The sequence below is a fragment of the Lithobates pipiens genome, unplaced genomic scaffold (assembly GCF_037356315.1).
Source record: "Lithobates pipiens isolate NorthernLeopardFrog02 unplaced genomic scaffold, aLitPip1_a1.2 Scaffold_13, whole genome shotgun sequence".
Classification (NCBI taxonomy): Eukaryota; Metazoa; Chordata; class Amphibia; order Anura; family Ranidae; genus Lithobates; species Lithobates pipiens.
In genome coordinates this window covers 2,228,797-2,250,442 of record NW_027507718.1, presented here as the reverse complement: position 1 = coordinate 2,250,442, position 21,646 = coordinate 2,228,797, and the positions used below count along the sequence as shown (strand labels likewise).

General features: G+C 39.2%; 1 protein-coding gene across 1 annotated transcript in view; it reads right to left on the bottom strand.

Annotated features, from left to right (window-relative positions):
* The window catches only part of CNTNAP4 (contactin associated protein family member 4), a 524,353-nt gene that overhangs the window by 199,293 nt on the left and 303,414 nt on the right, over positions 1-21,646 (bottom strand). The window contains exon 5 of the mRNA XM_077474781.1: positions 1,296-1,499. Within this exon, the coding sequence (XP_077330907.1) occupies positions 1,296-1,499 (204 nt within the window). The remainder of the gene's footprint in view (positions 1-1,295; positions 1,500-21,646) is intronic.

Genomic DNA, 21,646 nt, shown 5'->3' with positions numbered 1-21,646 from the left:
CACTCTCACCCGCTTGTTGACCCTTCTGGCCGATCAACCAGAAACTGGCCCGCTTCTGCCATTTCACACTAAACCTCTGAACGCTGCCCGGTTTATGGAACATGTCAGGATACTCCTGCGTATCCTTCACCTCAATCCTACTCACTACTCCGGACATTCCTTCCGTATCGGAGCAGCTTCTACAGCCTCCCGCCAAGGGGTCCCGGACCATGTTATCAAAAAGTTGGGCAGATGGAAGTCCACCTGTTTCGCCCGTTACATACCCAATCCACAAGTGGAGATGGCCCAGGCCTTTGTCAAGCTCACCCAGTAACAAACTTGAAACAATAAAAAATACAACCCCTACCTGAATGTTTTTGCCCCCTTATTTTGGTATACCGTACGTTAGACCAGGGCACACTTTCAGGTCCATTTCAAGTAAGCGAGTTTATGTTAACCTTGTTTGTCATCCTTATCCGTATCGGTCAGAGGGTTCTGAACCATAAATAGAAAGGCCAGTATGGTGGCCTGGAATTATGGGAGGAGCCCGGTGGGGTATATAAGCAGCCCGTTCGCCTATCTTCCTTGTCGGTTCCGGTGCGCGATACCCACCCACCCATCCCCTTTTCAGGGCATTTCTCAAGCATTATACTCCTCATGAGAGTACTCATTTCACTCCATTTCATATTCATCTCATTTAACACCCACTTCTCTATTTAGGGTATGCCCCCTTATTTTGGTATACCGTACGTTAGACCAGGGCACACTTTCAGGTCCATTTCAAGTAAGCGAGTTTATGTTAACCTTGTTTGTCATCCTTATCTGTATCCGTCAGAGGGTCCTGAACCATAAATATATATATATATATATATGTGTATATATATATATATATATATATATATATATATATATATATATATATATATATATATATATATATTATATATACACACACACACACACACACACACACATATCTTCTTAAAAATAATAACTTAATGAAGTACAACATAAAGCATAAAGTGTGGTCAAAATATTAAACTGGGTAGGGAACGGAAGTGCTAGTAATGTCTGTCCTTTATAGGAACAAAGAGGGTAATTCAACCCTAACAGGGGTTTAAACTCTTCCCCAAGCTATCCAAAACAAACAACAATTTGGCCTGGAAGTAGATCTAAATGTATATATATATATATATATATATATATATATATATATATATATATATATATATATATATAATGTCATATTACACATGTTTTTTTTGGTCAGCTGTGTTGATGAATGGTAAATGTTGCAAGACATGACAAAATTTTACCGAGGTTAATAATTAACCAAAGTCTTCCTTTTGTAAGTTCCAATGCGATACGATCTCCATTCCGTCCTTCCCCATGAAGTAACATGCCATCACTTTGCATTGACTTAAACTTGAGAGAAATTACATCTTTTGTTGTACTCATTGATTTTTGATGGAAGCGGTAAAATATGGAGCTTTTACCATCAAGATAAATAATGTCTGAACCTGATAAAAAAAAATAAAAAAGGAAAACTTAATGGACTCATGGTTACAATACAATACAAATTTAAATAAGAATACAGATTGCATTTTGCCCAAAAAAAGAATGTCCTCCATGGCTCCTTTTTGGCTGAAACATGTAGGGTAGCGTTTTAGAAATACTGATGCTACGTACTCATATCAGATGTTAGCATTTTGTTAAGCTTTTGAATTTGTAGGCATTTTATGATTTTTATTATAAGTTTTGGATGTTATTTGCACTAATAGTATTTCTTGAACGCCAAACCATATTGAAGTTGATGGGAGTCAAATTTTGTACCTTTTTTCTAGCCCTTTTCAATGCTAATTTGCAAGCTTTTGTTTAAAAATGATCTGGGAAGCTGGTCAATGCCATCATATACCAATTAAAATATTTTTTTAAATATCATTTGATGGAAGGAGAGTCTTTTAATGTGGCTTATTGGGCAACATCTACAATAAGCAAATCCTTTTAGTAAAATGTTTTTTTTTTGGGGGGGGGGGGGGGTGTCAAAAGATCACAGATGTTCACATTTATTGTAAAACATCCACAAGCATGACAATCCCAGTTCCAACTCTAGGAATGCCCAATCAGGGCTTAATCGTAAAAATCTCTACAATTAATTGGGTAAAATGTGTTAGTGGGATATTTGAGTGAAATGTGTTAGAGTGGTCCTTGTTTGTGGATGTTTTACAATAAACTTGGACATCTGATTTATCCAGTATGCGGTTGCTCTTTTTTTTTGCTTATGATCAGCAAGCATGGACAGCTTGGCTGGCCTCCAGCTCCTGGGGTAGAGTGGCAATGGGGAAAAGCTGCTTGGAGTGGAGAGTTTCTTTTATTTAAGGTCATTCAAATGCTTAGGGGTGCCTTAAGACTTAAAATGTATACTTTCAGAACTCTAGTTACTCCATAAGGTTTCTCAGGTATCTATCCACACATTATAACCTGGTCAGATCACTCACCGTCTACATTTGAGATCCAAGAAAAATTCAATGTCAGCCCCTCTACCTTATAATATGTTTCTCTTTACCAAACAAAACCAAGAATGGCTCCGCCTTCCTGTGATGCCATGGCTTCAGGCATGATGGTTGATGATGTCACAAGGGGCAGGGTTACCCGATTATGTCATCAGCTGACTTCGCCCCTTTGATATTTAAGGAATGTCAGAGTGCAGAGCAGGCACACGGCTGGAGCCTTCAACGAGACTGCAGGTTTTTTTTTCTTTTTTTGAACTGGACGGTGATTGATGCCCACCCAATGGATCTACTCCGGGGACATGTTTTTCAAATGTTTACAGTTTTTAATAAAGGACTTTTTAGTTTTTATTGTGTATTTACTCACTTTTTAAAAACTTTTGGTGAATGGGTAAGGGTACTATGTACCCCTATACTCATTCACATGGGGGGGAGGGATCTGAGAGCCCCTTTGTTAAAGGCGGCTTTAAGTTTCTGATAAGCCTCCGCCCACAGACCACAGACCCCCACAATCACCGCCCAGGGTTGTGGGGAAGAGGCCCTTGTCCTTTGTCCAAAGCACCCCCCATGTTGATGGCATGTGGCCTGGTGTACTTCAAGAGGGGAGGGGCCACTTTCTCATCCTCCCCTTCCTGGCCTGCTCGGATAAGGGTCTGGTAAGGATTTTGGGGGGACTCCATGCCGGAGTGTTGAGTCATCGGTTGTTAAGAATGCGGCAATGGGTTTTACAGAATTCAAATCAATCAAATTTTTCCACCAAATTTCGATCAATAATTTTTCCACCAATCTGAATTTGAATTGTTCCAAAAATTTGGAACTTGTTAAAATGCAATTAAATAAAATTAAACTAAACAAATTCTGAAATGAATCAGCAAAACTAAATTTGTAACATAACAAATCTAGCCAAAACTAAACAATTTTTTTCTGTTCTGCACATGTCTTTAAAGAGTTGGATAATGCTTCCCTCTTATTTTTTCTCTACTCTTAATACAGCTATTAAGCAGTATATGTGGAAAGGCCATAGAGCGAGAATTTTGTTCTCAATTCTCACTAAACATACATACAAGTGGTATGGGGTTTCCAGTGCTCTAAGATTATTATAAGGAAATGCTCTTAGACCAGTTGAAGGTTTGGTTCAATCCTACCATTATGAGGCCTTGGGTAACTATAGAAAAAGCTATGCTCTCCAATTGGTAACTCAAGGCATTACTGCTGGCACCCACTACATGTCTAGGTTCATCCTTGTATTTCAGCTACTTTAGCGGCATGGGACTACTTACTCTACAAATCTAGAAAGCCCCCTACACTATCGTTAACCGAGATGCTACTAAAATCCTACAAGTTTCTTATTCCTTCCTACTCAGTCAAAACCTGGCTAGACAAGGGATACTTTAGTGTGAATGAGGTTCTAGCAGATAAACAGGATAGTGATACTTATAAATTATCCCAAATTGGTAATTTCCATCAGAATTTCCCAAGCCAACGCATAGGTAAAGAATAGACAATAGGGAAACATTACCATAACCCTTCTACTGTAAAGGGTGGTAGTGATTTTACTCTCCTTTACAGCTTCACTCACAGACCATAAAATCCCCACCCTTTGGAAAGGGATTTGGGCCAACAATTTCTGATTGGCAGACAACTTTTAAACATATATATAATGTCACCCATTGTGTTTTCCACTGGGAATTTTTTTTTGAAGATTACCCTTCAACATGCCCACCAGTGCTGCCTTTCGGAGTCCATCAGTGCCAAACAGTACCACCTATACATGCCCATTTGTGCCGCCTATCAGTGCAGCCTCATCAGTGCTGCCTCATCAGTGCACACCAGTGCCGCCTCATCAGTGCCACCTATCAGTGCTGCCACATCAGTGCTGCCTCATCAGTGCCCATCAATGCATCCTATTAGTGCTCATCAGTGCAGCCTTATCAGTGCACATCACTAAAGGAGAAAAATGACCTGTTTGCAAAATGTTATAACAAACTATGAAAAATGTTTGAGTTTTTTTCAAAATTTTCAGACTTTTTTTAGCAAAAAATAAAAAAAAACAGTGCTGATTGAATACCACAAAAGAAAGCTCTATTTGTGTGAAAAAAATGATAAAAAAATTTATACTCGTACAGTGTTACATTACCAGGCAATTGTCAAAGTGTGACAGCGCTGAAAGCTGAAAATTAGCCTGGGCAGGACAAGGGGAAAAGTATCCAGTAGGAAAATGGTTAAAGTCTGACTCCCTGCGGAAGAGAAAAAAGTAGCCTTTGCAGTGCCCCTCACAATGCAAAGTTTACTTGTTAATTTTTGCCTGAGAAGCAGGGGTCCTTTCTGTGATGCATCCACTCTCTTGCAACTTCATCTCTAAAGCCCCATACACACTGTCAGTTTTTCTGCTGAGTTTTTCCTTCAGATTTACCAAAACCATATAATATGAGGTCAAACCTTAGGAGTTTCAATGTGTATGCAATCAGGCAGGCCCCTGCACTATATGGTTTTGGTAAACCTGAAGGAAAAACGCAGCAGAAAATCTGATAGTGTGTATGGGGCTTACGACTATCCTGGCTGCGGTCACACTCCTGTCACACCTATGTACAATGCAGACTCAATAGCTTGGAGTTGGGATTTAAACCAACTGAGGAAAAAATATGCTTTACTAACAAGTTGAGGTTGCACAAGGCAGTTCAGTGTAAAGTACACAATGAAAGATTGAACACAGAAACAAGATAATGGTTGTCTTTACTGTTTCAAAAAGGTTTCCCACAAACAGAAATTTAAAGGAAGGCAGGTGTTTCCAGAAGTGCTGTTCAAGCTTTTCTGCCAAAGCCAAACAAATAGGCAACATTGAAGGCCAAAAACACAGTGGTTGGCCAAAAAAACAGAGCACCAGATGAAAGGCACATCATGCTGACTTTTCTTCACAATCAAACATTGTCCACTGGCACCATCATCTCAGACTTGGCAAAAACAATGGGATTCGGGTAAGGAAAAACAAGGCCAACCTAACTGTGACTTATTGTTTCTTTTTGTCAGATTGCAGGTTCAGATTTGGAGTTTGTTCATGATGAGCAATGTTTTAACATTTTCCTTATTTCTGATTCCGTCCAAATCTAGACATTAAAATAATGTAACTAAACAGATGTAATTGAGGCTTCAAATAATATGAACTCATTATCTTCTTGGTTCACAAACACTTTTGTAATAAAAATCAAAGGAAGGCTAGCACATAAAGTATAATTTCATAAGGTGCTAATTACACACCCATTGTCCTTTTAAACACTGATTTAAAAATGTATGTAAAAATGTTAATCTGCTATTTAGAGGTATATTTAAATAAGTTAAAATGAAAATATTAATCACGATTTATGACAATGTCAGCTGCCAACATTACCATAACTGTGTATAAAAAAAACTGTATTTTAGGCAGCTTTGTTGTTAGTGGATGCCAGCCAATGACAGCTGATTACGTGATGTAAACAGAAGATCGTAATCAGCTTTTTTTCCCCTCATGTCGATAGCGTGAGGAGAAAAAAAAGCCAATTACTGGCTTCTGTCAGAGGGACATCGGTCCCATACACAGAGAGTAGGTAAATCAAATTTTGAAAATAGCAGACAAGAAGTGGTATGTGAGTTTCTGGTGACGATCCCCTCTACACCCCTAAAAGCTCCAAGTGTTATCAGAACTGTCTAATGTGCATATGTTTTTTCTCTTCACATTATATAGGGCCTTTTGGCCTTCTCAATAAGGGGTTCCCACTGCTAACCAGGTATTGAAAAGACACATAAATTATTCATAGGAAATGAAGAAATCCTTGTGTTAAGCGTGTGACAATACATACGAACATAAAACACCCTAATGAAATGTAGTGTACTCTTTCCAGTAAATTTTAATTTAACTAAATATGATCTTGTAAAATATGTAAAAAAACAAAAATATTTATCTTGCACTGTAACTAGGAGTATGCACATGTTATATATACGCTATATTAACGAAATTATTGGGACACCTACCTTTACACACACATGAACTTTAATGGCGTCCCAGTCTTAGTCCGTAGGGTTCAATATTGTGTCGGTCCACCCTTTGCAGCTATAACAGCTCTCAACTCTCTGAGAAGGCTGTTCACAAGGTTTAGGAGTGTGTTTATGGGAATGTGTGACCATTTTTCCAGAAGCGCATTTGTGAGGTCAGGCACTGATGTGGACGAGAAGGCCTGGCTCACAGTCTCTGCTCTAATTTATCCCAATAATGTTCTATCAGGTTGAGGTCAGGACTCAGTGTAGGCCAGACAAGTTCCTCCATCCATGCTCTGGAAGAATGGTCAAACATTCCCATAGACACACTCCTAAACCTTGTGAACAGCCTTTCCAGAAGAGTTGAAGCTTTTATAGCTGCAAAGGGTGGGCCACCTCAGTATTGAACCCTACGGACTAAGACTAGGTTGCCATTAAAGTGGTTATAAAGACAGAAGGTTTTTTTATCTTAATGCAATCTATGCATTAAGATAAAAAGCCTTCTATGTGCAGCAGCCCCCTCAGCCCCCCTAATAGTTACCTGAGCCCATCTTGATCCAGCAGTGTTGCACAAGAGACAGCTGTCTGGGACTCTCCCTCCTCATTGGCAGAGACAGCAGCGAAGCACCTTTGGCTTCCACTGCTGTCAATTAAAGTCAGTGAGGAGAGAGAGGGGCGGGGAGTGGGTGGGCCACGACTCCGTGTCTGAGTGGACACAAGGAGCTGCAGCTTGGCTCAGGTGCCCTATGGCAAAGCTGCTTGCTGTGGGGGCACTCAACGGGGGGGGCCCAGGAGTGCCAAAGAGAAACCGGAGAAGAGGATCTGGGCTACTCTGTGCAAATCCACTTTATTGAGCAGGTAAGTTTAACCACTTGCTGACCAGTTCACATATATATATGTCAGCAAAGTGTTTTGTTCCCGCAAATCGCCATACCCATACGTTGGTTCCTTTAAGAACCATAGCAGGTGCGCATGGCTGGGGGGCGTAATGACTGAGGGCCAGAATGGGGATTTGTGTATGCAAACATATAAATCCCTATTCTGACAGGAGAGGAGAGACAGATCCGTTGTTCGTAGTAATTAAGAACAGTGATATGTCTCCTCCTCCAGTCAGTCCCATCCCCCCACAGTAAGAAACACACATGAGGGAACATGTTTAACCCCTTGATCGCTTATTGTGCTTTTTTTGCCAAAAATATGTAGAATACATATTGGCCTAAACAGATGAAGAATTTGTTTAAAAAAAAAATAATAATCAATATACACTTATTGCAATTTTTTTACCAAAAATATGTAGAAGAGTACATATCAGCCTAAACTGAGGAACAAATTAGTTTTTTTTAATACATTTTTTGGGGTTATTTATTATAGAAAAAAGTAAAAAATATTGTTTTTCTTTCAAAATTGTTGCTCTTTTTTTTATATAAATATGTTTATAGTACAAAAAATCTAAACCGCAGAGGTGATCAAATACCACCAAAAGCTCTATTTGTGGAAAAAAAGGATGTCAATTTTGTTTAGGTACACTGTCGCATGACCACGCAATTGTCGGTTAAAGCAACGCATTGCTGTATCGCAAAAAATGGCCTGGATGTTAAGGGGGAAAATCTTCTGGGACTGAAGTGGTTAGCATGTTTGTTATTTTTTCAGAAAAAAAACACAAGACTTTAGTATCACTTTAAATTGAATGTGCGTGTAAAGGCAGGAGTCCCAATACTTTGCGTAATATAGTGTGTAGCACAGCTCCTGATAAACTACTTACAAAGTCTAATGAGTATCTTTCAGCGCAATGCAGACTACCAAGCTTTACATTTTGTGGTAGATATGGAAAATAATTTTGAAACTGAATACAGGAATTGTTTATTAATCCACAATTATAATGGGATAAATTCTATAGTATATGGAATATAGTGTGCGTGTAATTTATAAATATTATTATTATGATAAAAAAAAATGAACTACTTTTCAAGCCAAAATAGATGTCATTCACTTAATATACAACATACCATAACTTGTGCTAACTGCTATCAATAGCTGCAAAGTGTGCCAGAGCCTAACTTTATCATTCATTAAACATGCATCAGGAAGCTCCAAAAGCCGTGAATAATAGATAATTATACTGTACTGATCCATAGGCAGGAGTATGTTTCTAATATGGCAGCATATATGAATGTCATATATTGTCATATACAATGTGAAATGTATTTTAAGAACTAGATGTTGGAGAATTAAACATAACTGTTATTAAACAGTTATGAGCAAAGAATGGTATCTGATGTAAAGTATACATTTTTTCCACACTTGCTTAGTAAGTTTTTATAGGATTTTGCTGCTTTATTGAACTGGTTGCTCTGTACTATATGCATTAAGTGTACTAATGATCTACCTTAGGGTAAAATTCGGTTTTAACGTTTTCTCTGTTCTGTATTAATTTAGTCCTTAGGAAAAAGATTTTATCTGGGATACACTTTATTCATTGTAGAATCGAATCTAATCTGTTCGTGTTGAGCAATGACAGTACTGGTAGGTGTGTTAAGTTCATATGGTAAAGGAAGCTGAAAATTCTTTCAGATAAGGATGTGCTATTTAGACAAGTTAATGTTAATGGTATTTTTACAAATCAGTAATCATCTTATATCTAATAACAAATATATAGTTATCTTTGGAATGAACAGGCAGAAAAGTGAGTCAGCATAAACCATAGCCTTCAAGTGTATGACGGGGCAAAATATAAAAAAGTAAACAAACAAAACCAGATATGCATTATATCTCATAATACAGAACAGTTCTCCCTGTTTGATCCCTTTAAATTCCCTGCAAGTACAGAAGTTACCAGTTGAACTTGGCATAACTATGTTTAGCTCCTAATTTCCCATTGTATTGGCAACACCGTGGAGTACTTTTCAAGGATTTGCCAGAGACATTTGCCAAAGTAAGACTGAAAAGGCAACGTTTTCTGCCAGCTGATAAATTGCATTTTGTAAGGGTGACTCTTGATAGTAGAACAGCAGCTATTTTTCTCCTTTTTTTGTTAATTGTTGTAGAAATGTTTTAAGCTGCTAAATAACAGAAGTTAATTCATTTGCATGCTGATATGTGCTATCCATGGTGCTGAACCTGTGTAAAAACACAGCTTCATCACCTTGCATATGGAATGCTAGCAGCATGTAATTTCTTCCCACTGTAAACCATAGATAGATAGATGGATAGATAGATACAAAGCTGCATACCCCCTCCCCCAGCCCCCAACAAAGCTAACCAGCCCAGCACATCAGGTATGCAGGTTGGTATTTCCATAGCTTGGGAGCATTGAGCATGCTATGCAGTTACCAGTCCACATACCTTTCAGCATTTTAGCATGAGAGGGGCTTGCAAAAAAATGTGGATCTCCTAAAGTCTCAGTGCCAACAAGTATTAATCTCATTGATGCGCCTAGTACCCAGAGAGGGGTGCCAGCAAGATGAAGGTTCATCTACCACCTAGCTGACCCACTATGGGGCCAAGTAGTTGTTCATGCCTGGTTTTAGGGTCCTCTGAACATCTTAGCAGTCTCTCCAGTGCTTATGGGTAAATGTAAGATGAAAAAATACACACAACTAAAAAACGCCTCATTCTCTTTTTTTTTTATAATATTGATATTTTTGGGTTCTGTTGATGTCTAAGTACTGGCCAGCCCCCAATCCAGCAATGGCAGGTCAAAAAATGGAGGAATGTAGTGCCACCCAAGGTGTGTTGCTATTTCTGCTCCTCCCTTATAAAATGATCCCACAAAGTCTTGTGGAAATTTTGGCAAGTGTATTATCAACTGACAGTGCAATAATGTGTACCCTAACCAATTACTCATTTCCAAACAGTAGCTGATTTTTAATCGTCTGATCCCCCTGTAAGGAAACTACTGCTCTTTCTGACCCTTTATGGGGGGCTGCCAGTCTTTTGTCGGTATGAATAAAGGTATAGGTATTGCAAGAGGCTCATACCAAGTCAAATAAAAAAAAAAAAACTTATACTGCTTGCATTTAAAAACATATATTTATTAATGTTGTATTATTGAATGAAGAGATGTAGTAATTTGTAGCGTCTGTTACATCTGCCTTGAGTTTAGCTTTAGGAAAGATGTTTTAGTGCCTGCAAATTCTTTGAGTTTCTCTGTCAGTGTACTGTAACGAGTAGCATAATAAAATGTAGAACTTTAGAGAAAGGTTAGCAAAGTTCCAATATTTCGGTTCTAACCTTTTATTTGGCTGCAATATATTATAATAGCACTTTTTACAGGACCCCGAGAAGGTGAAAGAGGAACTATGTGAACAATCAGCTGCCAGTAAAACATCACTTTCTGAACTTCCGAGTTGAAACAAACAGCACAGCAGTATATGCGCTATAGTTTAGGAAAGTTCAGACTTCGTTATTTCCTATTACTTACCAGTAAGGCACCAAAATTACTAGCTATAAACTGGGATGAAAGGGTAATATCTATGTAGCAGCTGTGAGGTATATGAATTCATGCTTCTAATATATAAGATTGTTTACTTTAATAAAAAAGCATTATTTATTCTTGGCATCTACAAAAATGCAAAAGCCACACGGACAAATAAAATTGAGTCCACTTAAGCCAATAACAGAAAAACAGAAAACCGGTATATCAACACTTAATTTAAAATTAGTTCTGGTTTTCTAAGAATCAGATCACGTATGTATTGCATATTTGGATTGTTAGCACATACCTTAAATGTCAAAAAGTACTTCACTTTGTTAACACCGTGCTTCCACTTCAGTTTCCAATTTATATATTATTCCTTTATTTAAATATATCTCTTTGACCCTTTCACTGCTGGGGCCATTTTTGAATTTTTTTGTGAATTTTTATTTTTGCATACATGTTAAAAGGCACATTATAGGAATGAATTATAGAAAGTGCATAAACACACATAAACATGCACGTCTAATGGCCAGAATAATTATTTTTGTAATGAGAAAAGGTATCCAAAGGAGCACAGTGTACATGAAGCCTTAACAACTGCAAACGATGTTAACCAAAATCACTAATTGGCAACATTTTAAATTCCCTTACAGATTATCAGTTTTGGCATTAACTGTGAATAATGGCCCTAAAACTATTACTCTTACTCTGGTAGGTGTGACGATACCTAATACAGTATGGGGGTTATTTACGAAAGGCAAATCCACTTTGCACTGAAAGTTCACTTGGAAGTAAAGTCGCTCTAAATCTGAGGGGTAGATCTGAAATGAGGGGAACCGCTGCTGATTTTATCATCCAATCATGTGCAAGCTAAGCTGTTTTTTATTTTCCTTGCATGTCCCCCTCGGATCTACAGTGACTTTACTTCCAAGTGCACTTGCAGTGCAAAGTGGATTTGCCTTTAGTAAATAACCCCCCATGTGTGGCACAATTGTTGTTTTTGTATAAAGGTGCACAAATGTCTGTGTATTTGCAGGTGACTGACTGAAAATAAAAAAAAAAATTTTTTAACTGATTTTATTAAAAGTTTATTTTTTTAAACTTTATTTTTCATTTAGCTTCACTGATGTCAGATGGGGGTGGGATAATAGCAATACTTGTGTACTAATTAACTGTCTTTTTGTTCTTATTTGAGAGGGACCACTTCTACACCCCACTCTTGATTCATGCAACAAGAGAAAGTGACAACAAGTGCACCGCTAGTGTATTAACCACTGCAGCCCCGGAAGAATTTACCCGCTTCCTGACCAGAGCACATTTTGTGATTCAGCACTGCATCACTTTAACCTCCCTAGCGGTAATCCTGAGTCTGGCTCAGGTTGGGATTTTAGTACCATAAGCGGTAACCCCGAGACAGACTCGGGATCGCATTGCTGGATACAGGGAGAAGTTACTTACTTTGTCCCCTGGATCCAGCGATGTCCTCCGCGCTGTGTGTGCGAGCTGTCCTCCGCTCGATTCATGCAGTGCCCGAATGCCGCCGAGCTCCGTTCCCTGCGACGTTACGGTGCACGGAGTTCAGCGCCAAATTCAAAAAAGTAAAAACACACAAAACACACACAGTACTGTAATCTTACAGATTACAGTACTGTATAAAAAAAATACACACCCCCTTTGTCCCTAGTGATCTTTCCAGTGCCCTGCATGCACTTTTATATTATAAATACAGTTTTTTCTGCCTGGAATTTGGAGATTGCCCATAGCAACCAAAAAGTGTCCCTTTATGTCAAATGTGATTTTAGACCAGCTAGAAAACAGTGATAATAAATTATAATCACTTGCAGAATTGAGCGATAGAGATTTGTGGGGAAATTCATCATCAAACACTAAATCTAATGACAGCGACAATTCTGCAAATGAGCAAATTTCTGTGTTTTTGGATTTGATCACATTATTGAATAATTTTTATCATTATTTATTATATTATAAACTTTATCATACCCAGGATGTCTGCTAGACTCTGGTTTGAACAGATTTAAGAGAGTTATTCCTAAGAATTACAGGACTACAATATAAAACACCAAATTTCCATGCAAAATAATTGTACCGCTTTCAGCACCTAAAACCAGAACTAATCATACCGCCAGGGAGGTTAACTGACAATTGTGTGGCCGTGCGATGTGGCTCCCAAACAAAATTGATGTCCTTTCTTTCTTCTACATATTTTTGGTAAAAAAAAAAAATCGCAATAAGCATTTATTAATAGGTTTGCGCAAAAGTTATGGTGTCTACAAAATAAGGGATTTTATGGCATTTTTATTGATAATTGTTTTTTACTAGTAATGGCAGCGATCAGCGATTTTTATCATTATTGCGACATTATGGCGGACACATCGCACAATTTTGACACATTTTTGGGACCATTGGCATTAACCTCCCTGGCGGTATTCCCGAGTCTGGCTCTGGGTATAATTTCAGTACCATTAGCGGTAACCCTGAGCCAGACTCGGAATCGCATCGCAGGATGCAGGGAAAGTTACTTACCTTGTCCCCTGGATCCTGCGATGTCTCCGTGCTGTGTGTGCAAGCTGTCTCCTTGCTTGACAGTGCCAAGTTCCACCGGGCTCCATTCCCTGGGAGCATTGCGACGCACGGGACGGAGAACGGTGCCAAATTCAAAAAAGTAAAAACACAGTACATATACAGTGCACTGTAATCTTACAGATTACAGTACTGTATAAAAAAAATTACACATCTACTTTGTCTCTAGTGGTCTGTCCAGTGCCCTGCACACACTTTTATATCATAAATACAGTTTTTTTCTGCCTGGAATTTGGAGATTGTCCATAGCAACTAAAAACTGTCCCTTTATGTCAAAAGTGGTTTTATACCAGCTAGAAAACAGCGATAATAAATTATAATCACTTGCAGAATTGAGCGATAGCGATTTGTGGGGAAATTCGTCATCAAACACTAAATCTAATGACAGGGACAATTCTGCAACTGAGCAAATTTCTGTGATTTTTATTTGATTACATTATTGAATACTTATTATTATTATTATATTATTATTTGTTATAATTGTTTATAATTATTTATTATATTATAATTTATGATACATTTTTCAAACTTTATCATACCCGGGATGTCTACTAGACTTTGGTTTGGACAGATTTAAATGAGTTATTCCTAAGAATTACAGGCCTACAATATAAAACGCCAAATTTCCATGTAAAACAATTGTATCACTTTCAGCAACAAAAATCTGAAATAATCATACCGCCAGAGAGGTTAATACAGTGATCAATGCTAAACAATTGCATTGATTACTGTAAAAATGTCACTGGCAGTGAAGGGGTTAACCACTAGGTAGCGCTGTAGGGGTTAAGTGTGTCCTAGGGAGTGATTCTAACTGTGGGGAGGAGGCTATGTGACACGTCACTAATCAGCGCTCCCGATTACAAGAAGCTAAGATCAGTGACAGTGTCACTAGGCATGCTTGTTTACATTAGCATCTCCCCGTTCTTCCTCACCATAAGACGATCGTGGGTATCCCCACGGATCATTGGTCCGCGGGATCAGCGATCGCGTTCACTGAGCTCTCAACAGGAGCGCGCCCGCGAGCCGCCTCTTAGAGGGCAACGTACAGGCATGTTAATCTGCCAGTACGTGCCATTCTGCCACAGTATATCTGCATGAGGTGGTCGGGAATCGGTTAAACAAAAAGACACTAAATATGTTTACATTTAAAGAATATGCACTCACAATCCCTCCTTGAATGGCTCAAATGAAAATAACTGAGGGGAACAGCTATCAGCCATAAGACCGAGTGTCAGTCTTTGAGACAGCTAAGCTAAAACAAAAAATCCACTCATGGTTAGCCACATTCAAGTTTTCATAACAAACAATCAAGTTTACCAGTGCTAACTGAAAGGATAAGCTCAACTTTCATAACATATTCAGGGTGTAACATGTTACAAATGAACCGGCCCCTGCACCTATGGCTGTAGTCATATTTTGACACTCAAATAATCTTGCTGGATGCACCCTCTGTTTGGCTGAAAAATTCTCAGCAGAGACCATCAACAAAGGTTGATCGTACAAAGGGCAACCACTACTGTAAGTGACTTTTGGCTGTTCCTCAGGAATCAGACAACATTTGCACTGTATGTCCAGCTTTACTTATCAAAATTACCCCTAACATAAAATGATTAATATAATAAATATGCATATTGTCCTAAAATCCTACATATCATGCTTACTCTATAGGTTGGCATCCAAAGGCTAATTCTGTGTACTTCAACAAATGTAATTGTTCCTCAATCTCATTTCTCTGTCTCAAAGGTGGAACATCAGAGGTCTGTTTAGACCCTTGATATTTCACCAAAGCCCTCAAATGGGGCTCCAAATGAAAAAAAAAAATAATAATAATAAAAATAAAATGATAAAAAATAGAAATAAAATGAAATGGTAAAAAAATAACAGAAATAAAAAAAACTTCTGACACTAAAGGTAGAACTACCAGGGTCACAAAGGTGGTACGTGTGACTGGGCTCTGGCATTCCACCACCAGGCTTGGAGGGAAGCTCCCTGGGCTCACAAGGAGTGGTCCTGGCCGGGGGTCATGGCTTCATGCAAAGGACCCCTGAAGGATCTACTCACGCCTTTGGAAAACACCATTTACCTGTGTATGCTTTCCATTAGTAAATGTATATTTTAGATTATTGAAAGGTTCTGGACTATTCAAAGAAAGAGCTAAAATATTACAATGTTGCAAAAGTAGTGCAAACAAAAACATATGATCAAAAAGCAAGACACCACCAATAAATGCAAGCTCAGCAGGAATAATAATAAAAACGCTTTTATAACAGTGTCTTGATCCTGTATGGATCAGGTGAATGTACCTAGGTTCGGCTTGAAGTGGATATTATTTAAAGAGGAAGTAAACCCTGATGGGTTTACTTCCTCTTTTTTTCCCTGCAAAGGTAAAGCATAATGGACTACTATGCATCGCATAGTAGCTCATTATGTGTCACTTACCTGACACAGGAGCCAGCGAAGTCGCCGCTGTCCCCTGTAGTCCGCCGCATCCATGTTGCTGGTGGCGTCTCGCAGCTCCGACGAATCACAGCGGCGCAGCCGCGATGACGTCACTCCCGCGCATGCGCACGGGAGTCGCGTCTCGCAGCTCCGCCGCTGCCATACGGCGAAGCCGCGATGACGTCACTCCCGCGCATGCGCACGGGAGTCGACAAATTAGGCAAATCCATTCTTGGATTTGCCGCATTTAGTGCGCCTGCGCGCCGCTGTCTACGGCGCATGCGCCGTAGACAGCGGTGCCCATTTTCGGGCAAATATCTCCTAAACCATATAGGTTTAGGAGATATTGCTTGGACCTACAGGTAAGCCTTAATCTAGGCTTACCTATAGGTCCAAGTTGTTTGGAAGGGTTTACTTCCTCTTTAAGTTCTGATGCTGAATCTGAATCACATTGTCACAAGTCAATAAGAGCTGAATGTTAAAAACAGAAATTACCATTACCAGGGTTAATAAGCAAAGAATTCAAAGAATGTAAAAAAAAATGACACGAGAGGTTGCTTACTGCCCTGGAGTACACACCACAGTAAAAAAAAAAAAAAAAAATCAGTTTGATGGGCAGTAGTGATTTTACTAATACTTAATTTATACAATATACATGCAAAATTCCTTTAAGTAGAATGCCTAGGGCAGGGGCATTGCTAGGTCTACAAAAGATCTGGGGCTAGAGCCCATAGCAGCAAAGTAAGGAAAGTCATACGCTTGGGCGGGCATACACATGTAAATAATATATGTGTGCGTGTATATATATATATATATATATATATATATATATATATATATATATATATATATATACACACACACATACACACCCCCATCAAATCATTCTCTGCAGCTATTACCTTTTGTACCACCCCTCCCTTTAAAATGTAAGCTCTACAAGCGGGACCCTCATGTACCTTTGGTGTATACGTTGTAAAGCGCTGCGTAAACTGTTGGCACTATAGAAATAGTGTACAATAATAATGATAATATATATATATATATATATATATATATATATACATATCTTGGTGTGGATCCCATGGTTTTTTTATAATAATTATTTATTTACACAATAAAAATATATCTGACTTCCGATTTTTTCATTTCTACTAGTGAGATTTGTACCCACATATGTGACTGAGGAATATCGAAACCCAACTGTTGGCCACCTTTACTATATAAAAATTTGATATGCAGGAAGAAAATAAAGCAAGAGTCATTTGCTTCAGTTTTTTTTTTTATAAAATTGCCAACATAATACTTAAGGAAAGAGATCTATGAATAACCATATGTAAACAATGGTCTTCTACATTTGCATATGTTGTACACCCCAGTCAAGAAATTACGATGATATATATAAAATATAGTAACAATATCACACAAATGTAATAAATAACGCCTATCCCCTTTTATAGGGCACATGGTGTATAGGGACGTACAATGTAAAACATGGTTGTATTTCCCCACCCAGGGAAAATACATCTGGGTGCAATGCAAAAAATAAATGCAAAATAAAAATAAATGCCCCATCAAATGCAGCCACTGTGTCATCAATTGCAGCCACTGTGCCCCATCAAATGCAGCCACTGTGCCCCGTCAAATGCAGCCAATGTGCCCTGTCAAATGCAGCCACTGTGCCAGTCAAATGAAGCCACTGTGCCCGTCAAATGAAGCCACTGTGCCTGTCAAATGCAGCCACTGTGTCCCATCAAATGCAGCCACTGTGCCAATGAAAAGTAAGAAAAACAGCACCTATTTTATTTCTATATCTATTAGAGAGCGTAGTTAATAGCAATTGAACTGAATATTACATATTTGGTGGGGTGGGAGAGAGAGAGAGAGAGAGAGAGGAGGGGAGGGAAAGAGAGAATAGAGAGAGAGGGAGGAAGAGAGGGGGGGCGAGAGCGAGAGAGAAAGAGAGGGGGGAGAGAGAGAGTGAGAGGGGGAGAGGGAGGGGGAGGGAGGGGGAGGGAGGGGGATGGAGGGGGAAGGGGGTAAGAGAGGGGGAGACATTAGAAGCACCTTAATAACTTTAATCTTCTCTTCTGTCCCAGCCACCATGGCCGTTATTCTATTCTCCAGCTGGCTGCTGCCCTTAGGCATAAACACAGCGTGACTCTGGAGGGAGAAGGGGGCGTTGCCACACTGGCTCTATACAAAGAGAAATCGAGCACCACCGAGATCTCCTGATCTCCTGTTGCTTTTCTCAGGCGGTATATCACTCCTTCGGTAACATTGCAGTGGGTGGTGCCGCAACGGGTGGATCACACAGAAGCTAAAATGCGGCTGCTGCCACTGCTGTCTGTCCTTTCTCCCTTTCTCGTTACACAAAAAGCTTGACCCGCTTAGACACTCAAGACTATTGACCCCACATTTGGGGCTCCAGCCTCAATAACCACCTGCTAATGATTCCTATGGCCTGGGGTGTGTCTTGAATCTATTTACGAAGTGGCACACCTGTACATGTATAAAACCAAGTAGTGCAAAACTGATATTTAGAATACAGTTTTTCTGCCATCGACATCAGGCATACAGAGGAAACTGCTACCAGCTGGCCAGATCGTTATGCCTTATTGTATGTCCATTGCATTCTCCCTCCTGCTATAGGCTCATAGTCTTCATGGAATCTATAGTAGAATTGTCTCCCAGGCTCTTGATTAAAAAACTAGCTGTGATCAGTGGCTGGGAAACCTCTGATCACTGATGTTCAAAATATGACTCTCTCCTTTTGCTAATGCTGCCAGCACTGCACTGTTTTCCTCTGTATTCCTGCGATTACATGCTGTGTTCTTTTGTGCCCCTTTTTCGACCCCATTTCACTGTTTGCTCTGATTCCCAACAGTCTTCTCTCTCTACTTCACTTCCCCCTGCAGCACTCCAGACTTCTCCTCCTCTCTTATTTTACTATGTGTTTTTTCTCTCTGCCAAAATCATTGGCTGAAATCAGCTGCCAAACTTGTGCTGCGCAGATGCGTTCCCCAAACCCAGAAGAAAGGTTGTGATGTACAGGTATGTCACCCGGCCCGGAGCTGCTGCCTACTGGCAGTACAACTACTGTGGGCAGGTAGCAAGCAGTTAATTGGAGAAAAAGTTCCTTGATACAAGTCTTTATAATCTATTGACAATCACATTATCTACTAATGCACATCCAATAAACGTGATGAACAACACCTGACGACTGGTGAAAAAAATAAATTCTACTGATTACCAACACAATCTGCTTTCATGAATTGCTTGCACTGATTGACATCTCCCGGAGCCCCATGCTAAAATAAAAGGGATGAGTGACATTATTGACCAAATATGAACATGGCCGTATTTAGTCAATATAATTTCCCAAATGTGTCCCATTATTTGTGTCCTATTAATGTGGATTCCCAGCCAGTAATCAAATGGGACTAGGTGATGTCACTGGTTACTTAGGATATATCCTGCACCCGTCACTTTCTAAGCAAGCACTGACAGGAAGATAGCTGCCCTATAGTATCAGTAGGAAAACTGTTACTATATTTGAAATTCAGCGCCCACTGAATGAGCAAAAAGTCCAGTGTTCAGATGAATGCCTAAGCAGCCAAAGTTTGATCTGAATCTGTCTTAAGACTGAACCTTGAGCGTATCCCTACAAAGAAATCCAATGCCAAAGGTTTATCAGAGAATTCTAAATTAAATAAGAGTCCCATGTATTAGCAATGGTGTTTAAAGAATTTGAATTATGACATTGTGCGCATAAATACTAGTATACAACATAATAAAGTTCAACTAAGATAAAGGTGTTGTAACCTACATCCTTTTATCCTGCAATTATTTTGCTGTCCCTTTACCATTTTAAGTTTTGCCTGTGTAATTGCAATAGGGTTCCAAATAACGAAGGACCCTCATTGGGGAGCCATAGTAAAAACCAGGTGGCCAAAATGATAAAGAGATTTTTCACTCTCAACATTTGGACCCTCCTGTGACGGGACAAAAGCCTAATTAGATTCTCAACTCTTAAAAAGCTTTGGCTTGAAATTGGGTTATTAGTGCTGCCAGTCTCAAAGAAGGTGATTCCAGGTTTGCTGATTATAGTAGAGGCACAGCTGGAGTGGTTGGAATAATCAAATGTGGCATTCGACATAAAGAAAAGACAAAAATGACCAAGAGTGTTTGCAGGCACACCATGCCAAAGGTGCTTCTAAAATCCAACGCTACTCAATTACCGTTATGGAAAGATGGCATGGGCCATTGGCTTGTCCCGAAATGAAATGATGTATATTTTAGTCAGTGTTAGTCTGTGTTCACATGTTCAGTTATATTTGGTAATAGTATTGTAGCTACTTGTAGTTCAAAATGACTTGCTAATTTCCAAAATAGTTTATGATGCAATATGTTATTAATATTGTTAATGTCAATCGTGTTTTTGTTTTACGTAAGAGTAAACAGTGTCTAGGAATCGTTGCATGTAGTCACTGCCTGAAAAAAGTCATTTGACTTGGTAAACGCATATTAGATATATATATATATATATATATATATATATATATATATCTAGCACCAACAGTTTGTGCATCTCTTTACAATGTAAGGATGGACAGTATAGTTACAATACAATTTAATACAGGAAGAATAAGAGGGCCTTGCTCGTTATAGAACTTACAATCCAAGATACATGCTATATTTAAAATCAGAGGGTCATGTCCAGCTATAGCAGATGAGCTAAATCTTTTTGGATAGTTGGAATAAAAGAAGTAATTGTACCAAGTCTTCTGTGCCTGAACATAACTCAGTAGACCAATCAGCACTTTGAAAAGGTATTCATAGTGGGGAAGGATTTTTAGAGTGGTGAAGGATTAGAGCTTTTGTTTTAAAAGTAAAACATTGGGGGTCATTTACTATAGTGCCGATAAATGATCCTGCAGTCTGGGAAAATGATGCCCAATTAATTAAGGCCGATTAAGACTTCAACTTTCAGAAACTGGGCGCTAATGCAAATGGGAAGCAGCAAATGGAAAACACACAAACATGCCTGTCAGATCACATATGCTGGAATAGTGGAAGTCAATGGGGCTCGAACCTGCAAAATCCAAAGTTCTCACTGAAGGCATATATGCAAGTTCTTTGCCATAAAAAGTGTATGGAGACACGGGCCCGCCCCAGGTGATATGCATCATTTGGAAAATATGTTTTTAAAACGGCCATTTTTTCAGGAGCAGGTATTTTAATAATGCTTAAAGTGAAAAATTCCTTTAAATATCGTGCCTGGGAGGTGTCCTTAGTATGCCTGTAAAGCAGTGCATCTTTACAGTCTTTGTTACTGTACTGCAGCAAAGCGACATTTCTAAAGGAAAAAGTGTCATTTAAAATTGCTTGCGCCTCCAATGAATTGCCAGTTCCCAGCAATATAGTAATAATCAAAGAAAAAACGGTGTAGGTTCCCCCAACGGTCCATACCAAGTCCTTTGAGTCTGGTACGGATATTAAGGGGAATTCCACGCCAATTTTTATTTTTAAAAATGGCGTAGGGGACCCCCCCAAAATCCATACCAAACCCTTATCAGAGTATGCAACTTGGCTGGTTGGGAAAGGGGATCAACGAGCAACCCCTCCTGAACCATGCCAGGCCACATGCCCTTCACAAGGGGAGGGTTTTTTGTCCCTGTGATGATGGGGG